We start from the raw sequence: 21,571 nt of genomic DNA, 5'->3' as shown, positions 1-21,571 counted from the left end.
GTCCATGGTGTCCTGGCGCCGGAGTGAAGGACATCTGAGAAGATCGCATCCTGGGTGCAAGATTCAAGATTTTTTATTCATCACATACACAATTATATAGAACATATATAACCAGCAGTGAAATGTGAGTCAGGTCCGCTCCATGGACAGTGCAATTATTAAAGAATACAACACATATGAAAATATACATAAATATAGCTATGGATGAATTAAATAAAAGTAAACAATAAAAATATAAGAATAAAATATAAAAAATATGTATACTGTAGAATTAAACATAGAACGCAAAATAATTAGCATTAAAGTAAACTGTAGTCTTAAATATTAAGATACACAGGGGTGTTCAATGTGCATTATACTGTAGTCTTAAATATTAAGATACACAGGAATGTACAAGAGGCAAATGTGCAAACAGGTTGACATTGTCAGTGTGTCAATGTGAGGTAGTGAATAAAGAATATCTTACTGATAAAGTGAACATTAAGTGGAGACATGAAGATGTTAAGAGGCTGTTTTTGAGTTTAGGAGCCTGATGGCCTGGGGGAAGAAACTCCTCCTGAGTCTCTCGGTTTTTGCCATCAGGCTACGGAAGTGCTTACCAGATGGCAGCAAAGTGAAAAGATGGTTACTGGGGTGGATAGAGTCCTTGATTATTTTAACAGCTCTGCTTTTGCAGCGTTTGAGGTAGATGTCCTGCAGAGAGGGGAAAGCAGACCCGGAGATGCGCTCAGCTAAGCGCACAACTCTCTGCAGGGCTTTGCAGTCTTGACTGGAGCTGTTCCCATACCACACTGAGATACACTGAGTCAATACACTTTCTATAGCCCCTGAATAGAAAGTTTTCAGGATCGCTGGTGAGACCCTGAATTTCCTCAGCTGTCGCAGATGGTACAGTCTTTGCCTGGCTTTATTAACCTGTGTTTGAATGTGAGTAGTCCAAGTCTGGTCCTCGGAGATGTTTACGCCAAGGTACTTGAAGCTGCTCACCCTCTCCACAGGGGTCCCGCTGATCATAAGAGGAGTATAGGGCTGCTGCTGTCTCTTCCTGAAATCCACAATCAGTTCTTAGGTTTGCTCACATTCAGAGAGAGACAGTTGTTTCCGGCACCATGATGTTAATTTCTCTACCTCATCCAAGTATGCAGTCTCATTATTGTTGTGAATGAGGCCCAGAACCACAGTATCATCAGCAAATTTGATTATTGATGTGGAGCTGTGCGAAGACACGCAGTCATGTGTGTAGAGAGAGTAGAGCAGGGGACTCAGGACACAGCCCTGTGGGGCTCCTAAGTTCAGGGTGATGGATTTGTAGGTGTACTGGCCTAGTTTCACCACTTGAGGTCTGCCGGTGAGGAAATTAAGAATCCAGTTGCAGAGTGAAGAATTCAGGCCGAGGTTCATGAGTTTAGAAGCTAGCTTTATGGGGATTATAGTATTAAAAGCTGAGCTATAGTCGATAAATAGCAGCTTTACATAGTTCCCGTTATTGCTGTCAATGTGTGTGAGAGAAGAGTGCAGGATGTGAAAGATGGCATCATCAGTGGATCTGTTTGGGCGATAAAGTATCCGGGATGGAGGAGCAGATGACGTTTTTAACCAGTCTTTTTTTTTTAGTTTTTAATCAGACAAAGCCAAACCGGTGTCTGATTGTGGTGGGATGTAAACAGCAGTAACGATGATCGATGAAAAATCCCGGGGCAGATAGAATGGGTGGCAGATAATGGATAAATGTTCCAGATGAGGCAAGCAGGAGCGCGACAGATTGGAGATATTCCTGGGGTCACACTATTTCTTGTTAATCATGAAACACACTCCTCGACCTTTGTATTTGCCGGCCTCGGCTGTCCTGTCCATCCGTAAAACAGAGAAGTTTTCAGACAGCAGCGTCCGGGACTAAGGGCGTGAGCCATGTTTCCGACAAACAAAGGATGTTACAGTCCATAATGTCCCGTTGGAAACTTATCATGGCTCTAGGATCGTCCATCTTGTTCTCCAGAGACTGGACACTGGCTAGCAGAATGCTCGGTAGAGGAGGACTGTGAGCTCTTTTCCTCAGTCTGTTGTGAATCCCAGCACGTAAATTCTTAGAACTTTTAGTTCAGCTCATGAAAAATGGGAGCAAAAACAAAAGAATTGTGTTTAGAATTTTGTTCAGTGCAATAATAATAATAACTTGTATTAATATTTTATTGCTTGCCATATTTCTCTCAAGTCTCATTGGATAGAAGCGTCTGCTAAATATATATTTTAATACAGAAGGATGTCTGATCTTATTCTAACTAACTGCCATTTAAAATTTGGGAAAACCTTTAAAAAAGTAAAGAAAAGAAATTCAATTAAACAAACAAACAAATAAACAGATAGAAAAGTACATAAGAAAATACACAATTATTAAATATAAAGGCAATTAATTAAATTACAATACATTCAAAAGTTCGTCATACAGTTTTTACCCTTTTTTTCAAACTGCTAATTTTGACACTAAGTGTCCTAATTAGTAGTTGAATGCATAAAAAATGATTAAAACCATCGTATTATTGAGGAAAATTCGCGTTTTCCTATATATTACACTTACAGTGAAGAAAAGTATAGCGTGCACACGGTTAAGGTGATTCTGGATTCCGTTTTTGGAGCGAAGAATAGATCAAACCAAAATGATTTCATTAGCTCAAAAAAACAAACAAACAAAACAACAACAACAACAACAACAAAAAACTTGGGAAACCCCATAGAAAGTAGGGAAACCCTGATACTGACGAAATGAAGGCGGTCGAACGTCACTTCCGCCTGATAGCCTGAAATGCAGGAGGCCATATTACATTAGCAAACACACTCACGCGGTGCTGTGAAGTGCAGCTGTATTTTTAGGCAAGCTTTGTCGGTTTAGCGCACATTAGCTGGAAGATGAGCGGCGGCACGCCGTATATCGGCAGTAAGATCAGTCTGATCAGTAAAGCGGAGATCCGGTATGAAGGCATTCTCTACACCATCGACACAGAGAACTCCACCGTCGCGCTCGCCAAAGGTAAACAACACCACTCAAACACAACATTTTCCTCACGGCCCGGGCTCCGCTTCGTGTCAAGCGGCAGTATGTCGCGTTATTCGCGGCGTTAGTGTTTCGCATCGAGGCTGTGTCTCAAATGTGGTGAGATGCCCGATATAGACCGTAATGTCGAGCGCTAAGCGTTTGTTCAGTTCTGTGCACCGTATTCACCTGCACATCGGCAAGATTAACGCGTCTGTCGTGCCCTAAAGTGTGTAAACACTGGCTGCTCTCTAGGATTTCACACCGTGTGTTTATTATAGGATTTTTCTCCCCCTTTTTTTGTTTGTTGGTTTTATGTTTTTAATAGTAACCTTAAATTAATTTAAATAAATACATATATGCATTCAGCAGACGCTTTTATCCAAAGCGACTTACAGTGCATTCAGGCTAACAATTTTTACCCATCATGTGTTCCCGGGGAATCGAACCCACAACCTTGTAGCGCAATGCTCTACCAATTGAGCTGCAGGAACACTAATTACCTTTTTTAATTACACTTTCTTGCCTTATGTGTGTGTATAGTTTCTAGAGGGAGAAATAATTGTATTTATAATTTAATTTTTTAATATAATTTCTAGAGAGCGAGAAACTAAATTAAATTAATGCAATTCTATGGGGAAAATGGTGCTGAAACACTGTGGCTTAGTTTAATTCTATAGTAACTAAACTGTTAGTTAGTGATGTTTCACTTGAGAATACTATCGCAGATGCTTTTTATGAGCACTGTTCATTTATAAAGCTAAGATTATATTCAGTTTACTCCAGACTCAGTGTCCCATACACAAACGTTTTAATTATGCATAAAGATGAATCACTGTCTGTCCCCCTGAGATTTCAGTATGGATGTTATACATTTTTCAAACTTGATTCTCTGTAGCATTACGGCGAACTGTGGATATATTCGGGGAATCAAAGGTATATTAGCACCGTTTGTTGTTTGGAAAGGTAAACTTAACTGGATTACTTGCTGTGCAAAAGCGGTCTGATTTAAATTTAAATTGTGTCCATTTTATTAAATTCAAATTTCAGAGGAAAGCCAATTACTTGTTTGTAAGCTCATCTAAAACTCTCTTAACTCTTGTTTCAGTGCGCTCCTTTGGCACCGAGGACCGCCCCACGGACCGCCCCATCGCACCCAGGGATGAGATATTTGAGTATATTATATTCAGAGGAAGTGACATCAAAGACCTGACGGTGTGTGAACCTCCCAAACCAACATGCTCTCTGCCTCAGGACCCCGCCATTGTTCAGGTACAACGAGGACACACAAAAATGGAGATTTTAACCAGTTAACCAACTCTTGGAATTTCGACTGATTAATGCAATCAGTTAAACGGTTTAAAAAGTAATTTATTCTTTCTTTTTTTTTTAGTAATTTATCAAACTATTTTAAAAGGTTTGCTGCATGGTTAAAATTTTAAGTCATGTATAAGTCACCTTTTATTATTTCATTCAGAAACGACACAAAATGTTTAAACATTATAATAAACACCGTAAACATAGCTATGCTATTTTAGCTCCCCTCACTCCACAACAAATGCTTTCAATTTAACAGTAGAAAAGAACAAGAATAAAAATACAAGAAGCTATAGCTATATAAACGACAAGCCAAAACTAATTCATTTAGGCTAATATGAGACGGGAAACCGACGTTGAGTCTCTCAACACAAAATCAAATGTTTCCGTATTCACTCTTCAAATATTATTTATGTAGTTGTTCTACTAGATTCTGATTGCTGGCAGGTATGCAGTAAAACGGTTTCATACGCCGGTAGTTCGAGTCAGTTTAATCACCGCTCTATATTAATGCACTGCTTTAATTGATGTACACTAACACTCGTCACTCGCTGACACACACAGAGAGAGAGACTTCACTGCACACACACACAAAATTGTCAACATTTCCCCGCTATTTTTATTAATAAAATAGCTTAGATAATAGATCGCTACATTATATTCTTCAACAGCAAGGTCTGAAATCACTGTTTCTTGAAGTAATTCATTATTTGTAACAATAAAACAAATGAGAACACGGTCTCTACAAATAAAGACATTCCTGTCAGTACGAGTAGGGTGTTTTTTTTTTGTTTTGTTGTTTTTTTTTTCCCCAAGACTAGGACTTGCCCTCAAAATGCAGTCTAGGGAGGCAGCTCATTAGCTTTCTAATATTGAAACTAGCAAAAACATGCATTTAGAAGTTAAAAATTTATTTTCAGCTTTGTTTGACTGTTCTAAGATTGCATGGTGTTAGTTTTTGGTTTGTCATTGTTCTTGAGCAGTGACCTCATCATGCTTTATTCGTCTGTTAGTCCTCTATGGGATCTTCCACTGCCCCACCATCATCCTTCCCGTCTGGGAACTCCTATGGGCTGTTCAACCGTCCACAAGGCACGCCTTACACCCAGTTCAACCCCAGCCCTCTGGTCTCACCGCAGTTTGGCACTGTTGGAGTCGGTAAGTACCCTTTACATCTTTGTAATGGAGAGGATGAGGAACATACAGCAGCGAAATACTGCAACGCCTCCATTTATTTGTTACAAGGTGCTGAGGAGAAGTTACAGAACAGGATATTTAAGTCCACATTTGATGATCCTTTGGCACCTCTGTGTGCCTGCTCTTCCTTTCCTCACAGGAAGTACAATGGGATTGTTTGTACTGTAGGCCTGGGTGATAAAATGCTACTGGTATTTATTGGCGGAACATCTTAATTGTTAACGATAGGAAAATGTTTAGATATAGCGCAGTTGAACGGACAAGACTCGCCGCTGTGGTGTTATTCAAAATATTAAAGAAATATAGACACTCAATGCGGAGAATTTATTGCTTAGGTTAAAACCCAAACCAAGCCTTTCACATAGAGCGCATTTTTGGGACATGTATAGAAAGCCATGTAAAGTTAAAGAGTTTAACTTTTAGAAAACACGTTGCGAATTTGTGGAGGTTTATTCCATTTAGGGCTGGGCGATATATCGAATATTAGCGATCCTATCGGAATAATTTTGACGACGATGTACAATTTGAATATATCGGGAATATAGAATATTTCAAATTCAAGCATACTTTCCCAAAAGAACGCGCCGAATGTCCAAAAAAGGAACCTGTAACTGCTGACTGCTCTACGCCCCTCTACTACGAGAGCTGTAATGATAGCGGTTGCCAGATAACAAGAGTTTAAATCTCCGAATCAGAGCTCCACTGTTACAAGGATACATTTACTGCCCGGTGTTTGCTTATTTTAAACAATCTGGCAACCATGCGCACGTGCTCACTCCTCATTGCGGAAGAGCCGCTGACGATAATCTGAAAACACTAACAAGCTGGAATTGAGCGATCTAATGAAAGCGTCGTTCAGCCGGTCTGTGTTCTGTCGTGAGATCTCAACTGTATTGTTTGCGTTTGTGATCGCAAAATAACGATGTTTGAATAGAGAAACATAGGCTATGGCCATTTGGAATTACTATTGGGGAATTTCACTGATATGTTTACCAGTTTCCATAATATAGACAGAGAAAATGCAAAAGTCTTTGGTATTCATTTATATATATTTATATATAAGAAATAGCTATGTGCTTCAGCAACTAGCTCCCCATCTAAGAGGGTTTTTAGTGTCAGTAGGAACATAGTTTCATGCCACAGAGCTTCTCTTAAAACCACAGACAGTTGACAGACTTGTGTTCTTAGCTTAAAAACTTGTTAAAAAATTAAAATAAAATACTTATCCCAGTTGCATAGTTTAAATTGTGAATTGCATGCACTAAAAAGTTGACAGAATGCACTTTCTGTAACTGTTACTTAATTTGCACTGCTTCAGTTACATATAGGCCTACATGTATTCATTAATAAAAAGCAGTAAGTGATCTCTTGGTCTAGATTTTTTAACTGCTTAAATTAGCTGTTTCATCTAAATGTTTTTTTTTTTTTTTTAATGGGCAAAAGAAAATCATGTTTCATTTTTTATTATTTAAATACAAACATATCGAGATATATATCGAATATCATAAAAAATTTGACAATATCGAGATATCATTTTTTTTTGTATATCGCCCAGCCCTAATTCCATTTCACTGCGTCTCCAGTTTTTAAACGCAATTTGTGTGATTGGTGCTTTGGCTTTTTGAACTAACCGCTGTTTTGTTCATAATTGTTTATGGAATTTACCAAATTATATTTGGTTTGTTTATTTAGTCTTCGTTTTTATAGACTGTTGTTTTATTTGCATTAAATGAACAATGTACTGCATTATAGCGCCTTCCTGTGTCTATTTAATGTGCATATAAAATGTAAGAAAATAGAGATTTGTTTACATTTTTTGTTTGAATGTTAAAAGTGCTGTATGTAGCATTGACACTGAGTGGTTGAACAAGGTATAGCAATCCAAATTAAAATATTGGAGAGGGTTTTTATCCCCCCCCCCCCAGACTTGACACACACGCAGGTTGCCAGATTGACAACACAAACAGGAACAAGTGCATTTGACGACAAATTAAGTGTGGTATGTTTTCTGCCAGCTGGTAACCTGGGGTGCTGAAATACAATTGGGTAAACTGGCAGTGGGTGGGTTTCACAAACCAAAACAAAGACCGATATTCTGGCCCTGAATGAAGATTTTCAAAGGTTAATAACTGACTGTAGCATTGTTTTTCAGATAGACAAGTATTTTAACTTAGCATATTTCTTAAATATCTGCATCATTATGGTATTTTTATGTCAAAAACTTACGTACAGCAACTTTAAAACAAAAAATATTTGTCTTAAACTGGGTAAATAAAAAGTGATTGAATTTAAACATTTTCTTCTATTGCTCTTTGTTTTTAAAAAAGGTTAAAAAATGGCAATAATTATTGATACCAAACGATATGAAACATGATATCGACGATAACATTTTTAGATGTATCGCCCAGTCCAATGACGCAGACAAGACTAGCAATACTGCAGCACTGCTTTCAACAGTGACACTTTGAGTGCACTGTAGCAGAAGATAAACCTCTTCCTCTGGGACAAAATCATAAGCCAAATAATTGGGGCTCATCTAACTGCCAAATCAAAATTTTACTTTCAATTTACCAGTGTGAAAGTGTTTAGTACTCGGCAGGTTCCAAACAGTTTGGTCTCGGTTGTTTCTTGAAAGTGTCATGTGTAACAGTTTCCCTTCTCACTTTGGAGGGAGTTTTAAGGCACCTGCATGTAGAGGAAAAATGAGTGTGTTTTGTAGCTTTCTGATAACCAAAATAACTTACAGGCCACACACACTGCAGACATTTGGGTCTAATCACATTAAAGGGGTCATATGACGTTGCTATAAAGTACATTATTTTGTGAATTTATTTGTTTGAATGAAATGTAATGAAATTTTCATATGGTTTAGGTTTCAAAAAACACCATTTTCTATATAATGTTCATTATTATTTCTCTTCTGTGCCCCAACTTTCTGAAATGTGTAGATTTTTACAAAGCTCATCGTTCTGAAAAGCGAGGTGTGCTCTGATTGACCAGCTATCCAGTGCATTGTGATTGGCCGGATGTCTCAAGTGTGTGACGTAAATGTTACACCCCTTAACACTGTGATGCCGTCTCCCAGCAGGATGAGACTCAGTCCAGCTGCTCTGCTCGAGCACATCCCATCATTGGTTCTCTTTTAGCAGTTCAGTCAATGTACTGTTAGGAGTAACTGAATAACTCGGGATATTGGTTTATTTCACGAGGGAGTGTCAGGCACGTTTATAAACCGAATAACTTTAAGTATTTTGTGGATTAGTGCGTACTGGAGATGCGAACGGTTTCAAACAATTGAGTTCAATTTGGTGAACTGGTTCGACCGGTTCACAAAGATGTGGTTAAATAGAATTATTAGTTCCAGACATCACTAGACGAGACAAAACCAATAAAACTCATTACAAACATTTTTTGCAGCCTGTGGCAATATAACTGACTATAATGACTTGTTCTGCATTGCGTGTCGCACTGCGTAATCCTAAAACCCTGTCTGCATTTGTGATCGGAGAAACAACAAGCCTACTCCACACTGCTCAAAACTCCCAGTTTGAATCATCATTGGCAAATTATTTAAATATAAAAAACTTACAGGCTGTGAGTCGTTACAGCCAGACTGTCCTTGCAAAGTTGGAACTGTCCAACTTTATGGAAACTGACTTTGTGCCGGTTTTGACGCATTGTAGTCTACTTTACAGATTTTCTTTATGCAACAAGAGCTTGTAACACTCCAAAGAGAAATTTTAAATCGCATCATATGACACCTTTAAATGGGATTCACATAATGTAACTGGGGAAAATGGATACAAACTGTTTAACCGATTTACTTGACCAAACTTTAATAAAGAGAGACGTGTTCGACAAAAAAAAATGAATTCTATTTTTTTTTTACCTTTTCCGTAGACTTAAACTTGCTAATCTTGCTTCGTGTCCTCTTGTGATTGCAGTGAATAGGTTTGCAATCCCAATAAATCCATGAGAAACTTTACTGTGTTTCAGAGGTTTTCTTGGTTGTTATCCAGAGTCTTCTGGCTGGCAGGTCCAGCCTAATCTTCCCTCTGTGGGTCAGTAGTACAGGACAGCTCATGACTCATGTCCTGGCTGCAAGCTGTTCTTCTCTCTGGTTACATAACAGTAGATACTTTCTGGTGATTTTTCAGCCTTTGTGCTATTGCTGTTCTCAATAGGGAGTTCCCCTTTCCAGTCAGCCATCCAGCAACCTATTTCCAGGATACTGCTTGCTCCAACAGAGCAAATTACTTTCCGTCTGACCACATAGTTGTGTTTGGTCCCAGGGTTGTGGACCACATAAGATCAGACTAGAGGTGGGTGATTTGACCAGGATTTTATGATTTTTTCACTGGAGCAGTATCACAATATAGTTATTTTACTTTGAGAATGATACCATAGTAATTTTATCATTCTTCAATAATGTAAAAAGGCAGTTCATCATTGAATTCAATGATGTCATCCAGCTCAGTTCAGTTTAAATAGTGTCTGTGCAATCAACTCAGTGTAATCACTGGAAATGAAGTGTCCCCAACTAAACAAGCCAGAGGCTGGATCCGGGTGACTGCAGTGACCCTCTGATCTGGATACAGACTGGATCTGGTGGCTACGGTGACCTCGCAATAAGAGAGAAACAGACTAATATTAGCGTAGATGCCATTCTTCTAATGATGTAGCAAGTACATAGGGTGTTATGGGAGGTGTTCCCGGTTCCAGTTTACCTAATTAATGCAGCCTAAAAATCATTTAACAGATTTGGATATTAGAAGTGTATTAGTGTGTTATGTGTAAGTCAGGTTAAAGAGGTGGTGGGTCTTTTATCTAGATTTAAACCGACTGCGTGTGCAGAACCAACCACCCAATAAAGCATTACATTAAAGAGGCAAAAATAACTTGGTTCAATAACCAAGGTTTCTCGCATTTGCTTAGACTGACTTCTTTCAGTGGGTTGGATAAGGGATGGGAAACTCTGGCCATCAATGTCCTGCAGAGTTGAGCTGCACCCTTGATCAAACATGTATAAAAAAAAAAAATATTAAAAAAAAAAGACTTTGGGTTTACTTCAAAATTTCTAGTGGGTGTGCTTGATTCATTGTTACGGTCATCACACATTATGGTAATTGTTATAGACCACAAAACTCTGCAGGACCTTGGGGTCCAGAGCTATCCACCATTAGGCTGGGTTGGAGGAGCTATAGGGCCTTTAGCACTGCAGAAACCTTTTCGTAGTACCAGAACTAATTGTGGAACTACCCACTTTTGGGCGATTTCACAACGCAGGAACTAGGTGCGATTTTTAGTTCCGGGCTACATTTTTCGAGAGCCAGATTAGCTCCTGCTCCAGAACAGGGTCTAACCAGCACAACTGGTACTACTAAGTATACATTGATTGGCCAGGCACTTTCGGAAATGCCCTCACCCGCCATGATTTAAAACACTGTTTAAACCTACTGTAAGCATTGTCAACTTATTTTGCAAGTATGATGAAGTGCAGGCACTTGTAGCAAATGTAGCTCTGCCAGTTGTCGTTGGAGATTCTTATGCCGCGTTTCCACCGAAATTACCCGGAACATTTGTACCAGGAACTTTTTTTCCCAGGAACGTTTTTCCCCCCAGACATGTTGCTTTCTGCGTTTCCACCGCGGTGTAAAGACCCGGGAAGATTAGGCAAATAGTCTGGTGACATAGGTCTGTGTGTATTTCTCAATACAAAGTACGCTGATTTTGGACGTGCGTCCTAGTAGTTCAGACTTTGTGCATTCGACTCGGGAGTGTGATGTCTGCGACGCGAATCAGGTAAATCTGCAAACAGCAGTGTACTTCATAACTTCAGTCAGCTGACCATGGCTACTGCAGTTTTCCTCACTGTATATTTACAATAAAACGAAAAAGGATATCAAATACCACTGCCTCCTTTCGTTAACATAACAGCTGCAGAAATGTACTTAGTTCAGGGAAATGTGTATATATACAGCCATTACAATGAAACTAAATATTATATACTTTTTTTATTTTCATTTTAACATATAGATAAACTGAATAAAGACCAACGGTTATCTGTTAGATTTAACCAAAACGAATGATATGTTATGTTTAACCACTTAAGAGAAATCAGAGCCAGCATCACATATCAGAAGGTCTAGCCGAGGTGAGGCTGCTCTCGGTGGATACATGATTACTGAGCTCTCGCTGGTCGCGTGGAGTTCACCGTCTCTGAGATCGGCGAAACACATTTTTAAATAGGCGCTGTCTTTATAAATAAACCAGAGTTGAGTTTTAAACAACTACATTCTCGCCTGAAATACTTTTAAAATTAAATTTCATTACACAATAACCGTAATATTTTGAAAATGATCCGAATAAATGGTGGTTGAACTCAACCAATGCTGCGTGAACTAAACCAATCAGGATGTTTGGCGCCCAAGTCCCGCCCCCGAAAGTTCCGGAACTTTGAAAAAGTACCACCTCGCCAGCAGGGACTTTCTGAGGGGCATTTTTTTTTACCCTGAACTTTTAGTTCCTGGTTCCTGCGGTGGAAACGCACCGAGTACCAGGCCAAAGTCCCTAGTTCTTGGGTAAAGTTTCTGCGGTGGAAACGCGGCATTAGTCCTCCTTTCCGTTCTGCTTTACATATACGTCGACATTCCATGTCCATTATTGTAAAACCCACGAGACCCAAAAAAAACACCGCTTTGATCACAGCAAGGCAAGGTAAGTTTATTTATATACCACATTTTGTACACAATGGTAATTCAAAGTGCTTTACATAAAAGAAAGTAAAATAATTGTGAAGGATAATAAACAAGCAATTTTAAAACTTTGAAAATGTTTAAAAAATGTACTTATTTAAAATGAATTTAAAAATCGTTAGAAAAATAGGAAATTATTTTACGTAAAAAAACAGTGAATGTGTAAAAGTGCAATCAGTTCAGACATCTGCTTATTCAATAAATGCACAGCTAAACAGATGAGTTTTGAGTCTAGATTTAAATGTGTTTTAGCACATCTGACAGCGTCCTCCATCCTCCTGTTGTTAACGTTATTCGTCTGTTAATGTTGTTGAACGCCACGCACAAATGACATCGCTGTCTACTGGCTTATGTCACGTCCTAGTACACACTGTTGGTGCGAATGCAACACTTTAAATGTTACTGGGAAATAGTTCACGCAAAATTGTACCAGTACTTTAGTTTTAGGGTTTAAGCCCTCTAGGACAGCTGTATTTAGCTGCTGTGTGTGTGTGGCCACTGTGTGTTTTGAAACTTTGATTTAAAATTTCTCCCAAGTACTTTACAGTTGAGTGTGTGTCTGGATTGTGGTGACCTCCGTTTAATCAATAAATGACTTTATTAACACAATTCTGCAAGATTTCGTCTTCTAACCAGCACGGTTTTCTTCACATCAGGGTGGCTGCAGTTCTTAACCTCTTCACTGTAAACGGTAGATTGCGTTAGGGTCTTAACTTTCACCCTTATTTTTATACAGATCATGCCAATCTGGCTCTGAACCTTCTGAGAAAGAGCCCCCCAGCGGAACCTGCTGCCTCATCAGCACCTGCGCTCACAGCCCTGGCTCGCAAGAGCCCCTTGGAAACTCGTGCAGCCTCCACCAACACACAGACGCCTGTGGACCTCACCGAACAGAACAGGGGTGAGGTTCAAGACCGAACTGTTGTAGTTCAGTGTTACCACTTTTCCAAATGATGCTTAAAGGGTTAGTTCACCCAAAAATTAATTCCTCACCCTCTTATCGTTCCTAACCTGTAAAACCATTGTTCAATGCACAAATTAAAGGTGACAAGTTTCATTCAATCTCACGTTAATCTCGAGTACCTATAGAGTAGTATGCATCCATCATATGTCCAACTTTTTTTAAATCATTTATCAAAGAAATATACAGCTTTACGATTCTCTCTGAAAAAAGCCAAGCTACTGGAGTTGCTCTGTGGGCGGAGCTAAGTGACGAGCACTTGAGCTAAACAGATATTTGATGCCATTTCACTTATCGTCTACAGTTCTGAATCATGCTGGGATCTTTTATAGCTGGGACTGCTCCATCCTTCAGTATCAAACGATGTACAAATTCAGCGTCAAATAGGGGCTTGTTATAAAACGTTCGTCAACAAACACACTTGTGAAACTCCGTTGCTGTCCTGAACAACCAATCTGAGAGCTCTCTTACCCTGCATAAAGAATACCACGAAGCATGTGCACGTTTTCTACAGAATTAAATAAGGGTTGTTTCCGTTCAGGAGCAAACACGCTCCTTCTGAACGCAAACAATGTTGATAACATTCTGGGGAAAATTTAGCTTAGAAACATTAGCTTGGCAAAATTGAAGTTGAGCCCCTGATGTCACATGGACTGTGTTAACTGTCTTTTCTACATGTCTGGACCTGGGAACATTGCAGTTGTGTTGCTGTCTATGCAGGGTCTGAGAGCTTTCTGTTCTGTGTTCTGAAAATGAACAAAGGTCTTATGTGTTTGGAACGACATGAGGGCGAGTAATCAATGACAGTATTTTAATTTTGGGGTGAACTAGCCCTTTAATGGACTGTTCTCACAGAATGAGTCTCTGTGTCTAAAATGTGAGAAGCAGCACTTAAGAATGCTTTAAAAATAGCACATTGGAATGGAAAAATGGGCTTTGCCTCTGTGTGAACAGCCCCTAACAGGATTTGCTCTCGTTGGCTTGTCAACTGCCCCCAGAATTTAAGCTCCGTCTCTTCACGTGGCCATGATGTGTGATGACTAACACAATGAGGACGCAAATGGAAAGTCAGTTTGGCTATTCCTATGTCTAACTTCATCTTAAATGTGGCGATAGTGAATCACATAATTAACTCATAGTTTTGGAGAACATATTTTAGCATCCATGGCCATTTACTTTGTCATTCTAGTAGTTTTAAAAAACTGAATGAGAACGATAGTCCTTTAGTGGTACTACAACAATGTTTGGACCTCTGATGCCCAAGTTTGCTGTCAAGGTGGGTAGTTTTTAAAGATGCAGCCTGTGACTCGGGCCGTTTACTGAGACACTTGACAAAGGTCATGGATTCTGTGTAGTCTTTTGGGAATTACAGGCCTTTTATTAGGGCTTCTCAGAAAAGGAACAATAATAAGAATAAAAAAAAAACTGACACTGTATGAACAAATCAAGTGTTCTGCTACAAGGATTTGGTACAGCTTAATGTGTCTTAAAGAGTTATACTCTCCCAGGCACGGATGTCCCGAAACCAAGCATACCAGAGTCCAGTCAGTCCGGAGGAGGAAACGGGGACGCTTCTAAACTGCTTGCAGGTTATAACATGTCTGCTGAAAAGCCTTTCACCGCAGTTTTGTTGGATGCTAAAACTGCACGATCCTTATAAGAGCTTCGTCCGTCTGTTTCTCACACGCAAATTCACACAGTGGCTTTTCGCAAGCTCCTTTCTTAACTTCTGAAAGGTGAATCTCATGCAACCGGATGAGTGTGTTTTCACCCTGTGATTAAACAGAACAAATGCATTTTTGGGACCAGTAGGCTTCACTTGTGACACTGTCACTTCGTAAAGTTTTCCCCTGAAGTCTCATAATTGTAATGTGCGTGAAAAGTTTAAAGGGTCTCATTGTAATGTTATGTAATTTAAAATAGCAGAACTTGTACTTTACCAATCTGCTGATGTTTTTAATTAAAACTGTAACGGGAGCACCTAATGTTCTTGAAAACTTCGCACGTGTGCATAGTTTTTATTTTATTTTAATGGAGTGGTGACTGCAGTGTTCATGAGATTCACTCAGTATGCTGAGTTGTGCTTGTTTACTTCGTTGTACCTTTGATTATTTCTCAGTAGACAATGGCTTTTTTCTGCACACTAACAACTAAACTTTACTAAAGTTTTTGAGAATTGACTTTTTACATTTATATTATTAGCAAATGAATATCACAGCATGCTTAATTTGAGTTGTTTTTTGTAATGTTTCCAAATGTATATTTTATGTACAACCCGAATTCCGGAAAAGTTGGGACGTTTTTTAAATTGTAATAAAATGAAAACTAAAAGACTTTCAAATCACATGAGCCAATATTTTATTCACAATAGAACATAGATAACATAGCAAATGTTTAAACTGAGAAAGTTTACAATTTTATGCACAAAATGAGCTCATTTCAATTTTGATTTCTGCTACAGGTCTCAAAATAGTTAGGACGGGGCATGTTTACCATGGTGTAGCATCTCCTTTTCTTTTCAAAACAGTTTGAAGACGTCTGGGCATTGAGGCTATGAGTTGCTGGAGTTTTGCTGTTGGAATTTGGTCCCATTCTTGCCTTATATAGATTTCCAGCTGCTGAAGAGTTCGTGGTCGTCTTTGACGTATTTTTCGTTTAATGATGCGCCAAATGTTCTCTATAGGTGAAAGATCTGGACTGCAGGCAGGCCAGGTTAGCACCCGGACTCTTCTACGACGAAGCCATGCTGTTGTTATAGCTGCAGTATGTGGTTTTGCATTGTCCTGCTGAAATAAACAAGGCCTTCCCTGAAATAGACGTTGTTTGGAGGGAAGCATATGTTGCTCTAAAACCTTTATATACCTTTCAGCATTCACAGAGCCTTCCAAAACATGCAAGCTGCCCATACCGTATGCACTTATGCACCCCCATACCATCAGAGATGCTGGCTTTTGAACTGAACGCTGATAACATGCTGGAAGGTCTCCCTCCTCTTTAGCCCGGAGGACACGGCGTCCGTGATTTCCAACAAGAATGTCAAATTTGGACTCGTCTGACCATAAAACACTATTCCACTTTGAAATAGTCCATTTTAAATGAGCCTTGGCCCACAGGACACGACGGCGCTTCTGGACCATGTTCACATATGGCTTCCTTTTTGCATGATAGAGCTTTAGTTGGCATCTGCTGATGGCACGGCGGATTGTGTTTACCGACAGTGGTTTCTGAAAGTATTCCTGGGCCCATTTAGTAATGTCATTGACACAATCATGCCGATGAGTGATGCAGTGTCGTCTGAGAGCCTGAAGACCACGGGCATCCAATAAAGGTCTCCGGCCTTGTCCCTTACGCACAGAGATTTCTCCAGTTTCTCTGAATCTTTTGATGATGTTATGCACTGTAGATGATCAGATTTGCAAAGCCTTTGCAATTTGACGTTGAGGAACATTGTTTTTAAAGTTTTCCACAATTTTTTTACGCAGTCTTTCACAGATTGGAGAGCCTCTGCCCATCTTTACTTCTGAGAGACTCTGCTTCTCTAAGACAAAGCTTTTATAGCTAATCATGTTACAGACCTGATATCAATTAACTTAATTAATCACTAGATGTTCTCCCAGCTGAATCTTTTCAAAACTGCTTGCTTTTTTAGCCATTTGTTGCCCCTGTGCCAACTATTTTGAGACCTGTAGCAGGCATTACATTTTAAATGAGCTAATTAAGTGGATAAAAATGTAAAATTTCTCAGTTTAAACATTTGCTACGTTATCTATGTTCTATTGTGAATAAAATATTGGCTCATGTGATTTGAAATTCCTTTAGTTTTCATTTTATTAAAATTTATAAAACGTCCCAACTTTTCCGGAATTCGGGTTGTATTTATGAGCGTTTATTTGTATCTAGAGCTGTAATCGTGTGTGTTCTGCTCAGATGGTGGTCCTCCTGCTGTGCGCCGTGGTCGCGCCGGAGGTCATCGTGGTAGAGGACGCTTCCCTGTGCGAAGAGAAGGACCCATGAAGTTTGAGAAAGACTTTGACTTTGAGAGCGCCAATGCTCAGTTCAACAAAGATGATCTTGACAAAGAGTTCCAGAGCAAACTCAAACTGAAAGGTACGAACGGGTTACCAAATATGCAAGATCAGCTGAAAAATGACTTGTTAGTACTTTTAAAAAGAGTACTTATAATGAAAATATATGGTAACGGTTTATTTCAAGGCGTCTTTGTTACACGTTATATGTACTTAATATTATCATAACAATAAATTATGCATATTCAATGCAAGTAACCCTAAGTCAAACCCTAACCATATAGCAAGTAAATGAAGTCAATTGATATCACTCAGTACTTAAATGTAACATTACACTGTAACAAGGTCACCTTAAAATAAAGTTTAATGTAATATAGTTTGAAAAGAATATTCTTTATTACAAACGGGCTTCATAATTAATCGAAATTAAATCGCAAGGGCAATGAATCACAATTAGGCAGAAAATGCTATTGTCATGCGTATCTTTTAGTGATGCAAATAAACTCTCCACTATTAGTTCAAGCCAAGAAGGTCTTTCAGAAACACGTGATATTACTACTGGACGTGTAGCTGGATCACGAACAGTTGGCATTGCTCCAGCCTTCAGGAGAAAATTGTGCAAAATCTGCTTTATACTGACCATTTACAAAGCAGTCCAGTGTAAAGGATTTGCACAAACAGACTATAAGTCACACTTTTTTTCATAGTTTGGCTGGTCCTGTGACTTATAGTCAGGTGCGACTGATTTATCAAAATTAATTTGACATGTGCCAAGAGAAAACATTGCCGTCTACAGCTGCGAGAGGGCGCTCTATGCTGCTCAGTGCTCCTGTAGCCTGTATGCCATGTATTTAAATACATTTGTAAGTACACATTTATAATGAATAAGCTAGAATTAAAGTTGCTATTAACTTGAAATCTAATATGAATTAAGTTAAATTTTTAAAAGAAAGTGTACACCTCTTTATTCATACTCTTTTCTGCAAGTACACACATTCGGTGTAGAGCTCACTAATATGTGAAGCAGAGTAACAGCTGCAGAGTGTAAAGCAGATGGCGATCTCGTACTGTAGTCTAAAGAAAAATGCAGGCGTTTTTCTCTGTGCTTTAACTGTATATGTTTGTTCAGATGAGAAGTCTGATAAAGCTTTGAATGGCGAGGATAAAGCTGATTCAGGGGTCGAACCTCAGAACAGCGAAGGAAATGCTGATCAGGAAGATCCTCTCAGACCAAACTGCTACTACGATAAATCCAAGTCCTTTTTTGACAACATCTCCTGTGACGACACAAGGTCCCATCACATCCAGCACACTTTTAATATGAGCCTAAACCGTTAATATGAACAAATTCATAAATCTTGTCATTGTACCTGATTTTAAACAGGAAGGAGAGGTCTGGAGTGTCCAGTTTCCCCCGGTAAGTACAGCAGAAGCTAGCACTTATTGGAAGTAGCCTGTTTGTGTAGAAACATAATGTAAAATGTGTTTGAAGAGAGAGGAGGCAGACCTGGGCGGAGGAGCGGAGGATGAACTCGGAGACGTTTGGCATCTCGTCACGGCGGGGCCGTGGCGGCTACAGAGGTCGCGGTGGCATGGGCTTCAGAGGGGGCCGCGGAGCCGGACGGGGGTGGTTCGGATCTCATCCTGGTGGAAGTGGCTTCAGAGGAGGATTCAGAGGAAGTCAAGGAGGAAGAGAGTTCTCTAATTTTGAATACAGGGTAACGGACAAGTCAAAAATGATTCTTGTGATAGAAATTGTCGACCTGTTATCAGCACAAGATGGCAGGAATGCACTAAAAATGATTTTAGCTCTAGGACACTTTACAGTATAGATACAGTTAGAAAAGAGAAATATAAATAAGCAAGAATAACATTAGTGCAATGAAACCCAATGAGAAAACAAGTACAATAAGAATGATAACATTCAGAAAACAGAGATGAAGGACATAACTTACAAATGTTAACACTCGGAGAACAGATGAGTTTTAAGAAGTGATAAGTTTGCAGTAGAGAGTTCCATAATTTGGGTTCAGCAATGCTATATGGTCTACCCCCCCTCATTGAAGCAAGGTGAGACTGAGAAAAGCTGAGAAAAACAGGATCAGAGAGTGTATTGATCTGGTGGGGCTGTAAGGGAGCAGTAGTTCACTGAGATACCAGGAAGCCAGGTTGTGCATCTTTGTTTCAAAGTGAGCAAAAGATTAAAGGTTTGATGCAGGGGTAGTATGTAAATAATGAATAATTGAGGGCCAAGAACAGACCCCTGGGGGACACCTTGCTCAAATGGGCAGTAGAGGATTAAAAAAAATTTTGGGTTTGGATTTTGTCCCACCGAACTTGAGCATCCATCCTCGAATGCATCCAACTAATACAACAATGTAATTTTCCCCACAATTTAAGGGGTGATTATGAGGTGCAGTCTAATATGTATTAATGCCTCAGTTTATTTTACATCACCTTTATTCCACACATACCATCTCTGAGACCGCGCTGATCATTTCCTGTTGACATGATGCCCCTCCCTCAGAAATAGGCGATGGGCTCTGATTGGTTAGCTAGCCCAGTGTGTTGTTGGCTAAACTGCCTCTAGCATGTCTAAACATCCCGCCCCTCAACTCAGCGACATGTGCTCTGGTTATAATGCGAACAAAGGTTTCAGTTTGAGCCTGATTGAGAAGCAGATGATCGTGCAGAACCTGTTTTTTGTTTGTTGTCTCATTCTTTTAGATACGCTGTTATTGGTAAATGATACGGAGTATGTTAGCTTTTAACATACGGTTTTATCCTGATTACAAATAACTGTATAACTGTAGCAGTTCATTGTTGGAGCTGAGCTGAATGAGAGTTGCAGAGCAGGGGGACACGATGAACCGTATTAAGAACCGCTGCTTTATAACATTGATTTAGAAACTTGTGAATTGTTAGAAGACCGAATCGTGATTCATATATGAACAGATTTTTACGTGCACCTCTAGTTTTCTCTTCCTCTTCTCTAAAGCTGCACCTCATGGCCTCAGCCTTTTCCCGGGGGCGGGGTTTATCTGGGTTTGTGATGTCACGAACCCGGAAGTAACTTCTTGTAGTCCCTACCAGTTGTTTTTGTAGGCATTAAACTGCCAGAATTTAAAAAAGACATCTATAAGATCTAAAAGATATCTCAGTTTGCGTTGAACTTTCAGCTTCATAACTTTGCAGATATTATGCTCAAACAGCAACATTACACACTAACTAATGTTAAAGTGAAATTGCAATCAACCATCCCTTTAACTGATTTTACTTTCCACATATTAACTTAATCTGAGAGTGTGCAACCTTATCACATTATTCTCCCACTATTTAACAATGGGGCATTCCTTTTAATTTACATAAAAAAGTGGCATCGTTTGATCAGATCTTTCTGCAGTATGGTGCACAGAAAAATGATGTCCGTGTGTGTTTTTATTATTTTTTTATTTATACACCCATTGTTGGGATGATCGCATTATTAGCAAATCCATTCAACCTTGTTACCAAATGTATGAGAAAATATTCTTTAATGGGAAAGAAGTACAATACTATAAACCAAAGAATCAGCTGTGAAATACATGTTTTTTTTTATGTGTCTTGGAAACAAATAATCTAAATTATCGCCTTTTTTTTTTTAAAGCTATTTACTTTGTCTTTCTTCATTTGTTTCTTTAGAAGGATAACAAAATGGCTGCATAGTGATGAGAGGAAGTGGATCCAGAAGACCTGATCTGTGTGGGATCTGCATTTTGGGTCACATGTTTTGCTGAGAAGGAGATAAACGTACGTGTTGTAAATCTGTCACCAGCACTGGGGTTCGACTGCTTGAAACCTGGATCTTACTGAAACAACTACTCCATTTCTTCCTGAGGAGTGCAACATATGCTATTTTTGCAAGTGTTAATTTGAGAATAATATCTCCAGATGGTTTCAAATATATTATGATTTCTGAGGGACTTTTCCTTCGTTTGCTGACCTTCAATGCTCAACCTGTATTTGATATACTGCTGCTTACAGCTAACGGATTATAATCTCAAACAATATATCGTGATGATTTTGATCACTATTTTTGCTATTAAAGATCTTGCAGTGCATTTAGCATCAAAATAGAGCCTGAAAATCAGTTTTACATTGTCATATTTTTCCAACGTAATTTCATTCTTCAACTTCAAACATCATTATTCCCATTCCTGTAGTAAGTAGATTTATATATATATATATATATATATATATATAACTAGTATGTTGGGCTTCGATTTCTTTTGGTTGTAAGAGATCTGTA

The 21,571-nt window shown here is 39.1% G+C and overlaps 1 protein-coding gene across 2 annotated transcripts; it reads left to right on the top strand.

Moving 5' to 3' along the window:
• The first annotated feature begins 2,821 nt into the window (after positions 1–2,821).
• On the top strand, positions 2,822–21,177 carry LOC132124643 (protein LSM14 homolog A-like). Of its 2 annotated transcripts, XM_059535758.1 has the most exons (10): positions 2,822–3,025; positions 4,137–4,300; positions 5,359–5,503; positions 13,034–13,198; positions 14,767–14,847; positions 17,186–17,365; positions 18,413–18,575; positions 18,668–18,700; positions 18,776–19,001; positions 20,965–21,177. In XM_059535758.1, exons 1-10 carry the CDS (start codon positions 2,905–2,907, stop codon positions 20,986–20,988), a joined length of 1,302 nt encoding a protein of 433 aa, XP_059391741.1. In that variant the 5' UTR covers positions 2,822–2,904; the 3' UTR covers positions 20,989–21,177. The 2 variants fall into 2 exon arrangements, with proteins under 2 accessions (XP_059391741.1, XP_059391742.1); XM_059535759.1 differs by lacking the exon at positions 14,767–14,847.
• The last annotated feature ends 394 nt before the right edge of the window (positions 21,178–21,571 follow it).

This window comes from Carassius carassius, chromosome 43 (assembly GCF_963082965.1).
Source record: "Carassius carassius chromosome 43, fCarCar2.1, whole genome shotgun sequence".
NCBI lineage: Eukaryota > Metazoa > Chordata > Actinopteri > Cypriniformes > Cyprinidae > Carassius > Carassius carassius.
Note: the sequence above shows the minus strand (reverse complement) of the source record. Positions and strands in the feature narration are given on the sequence as shown.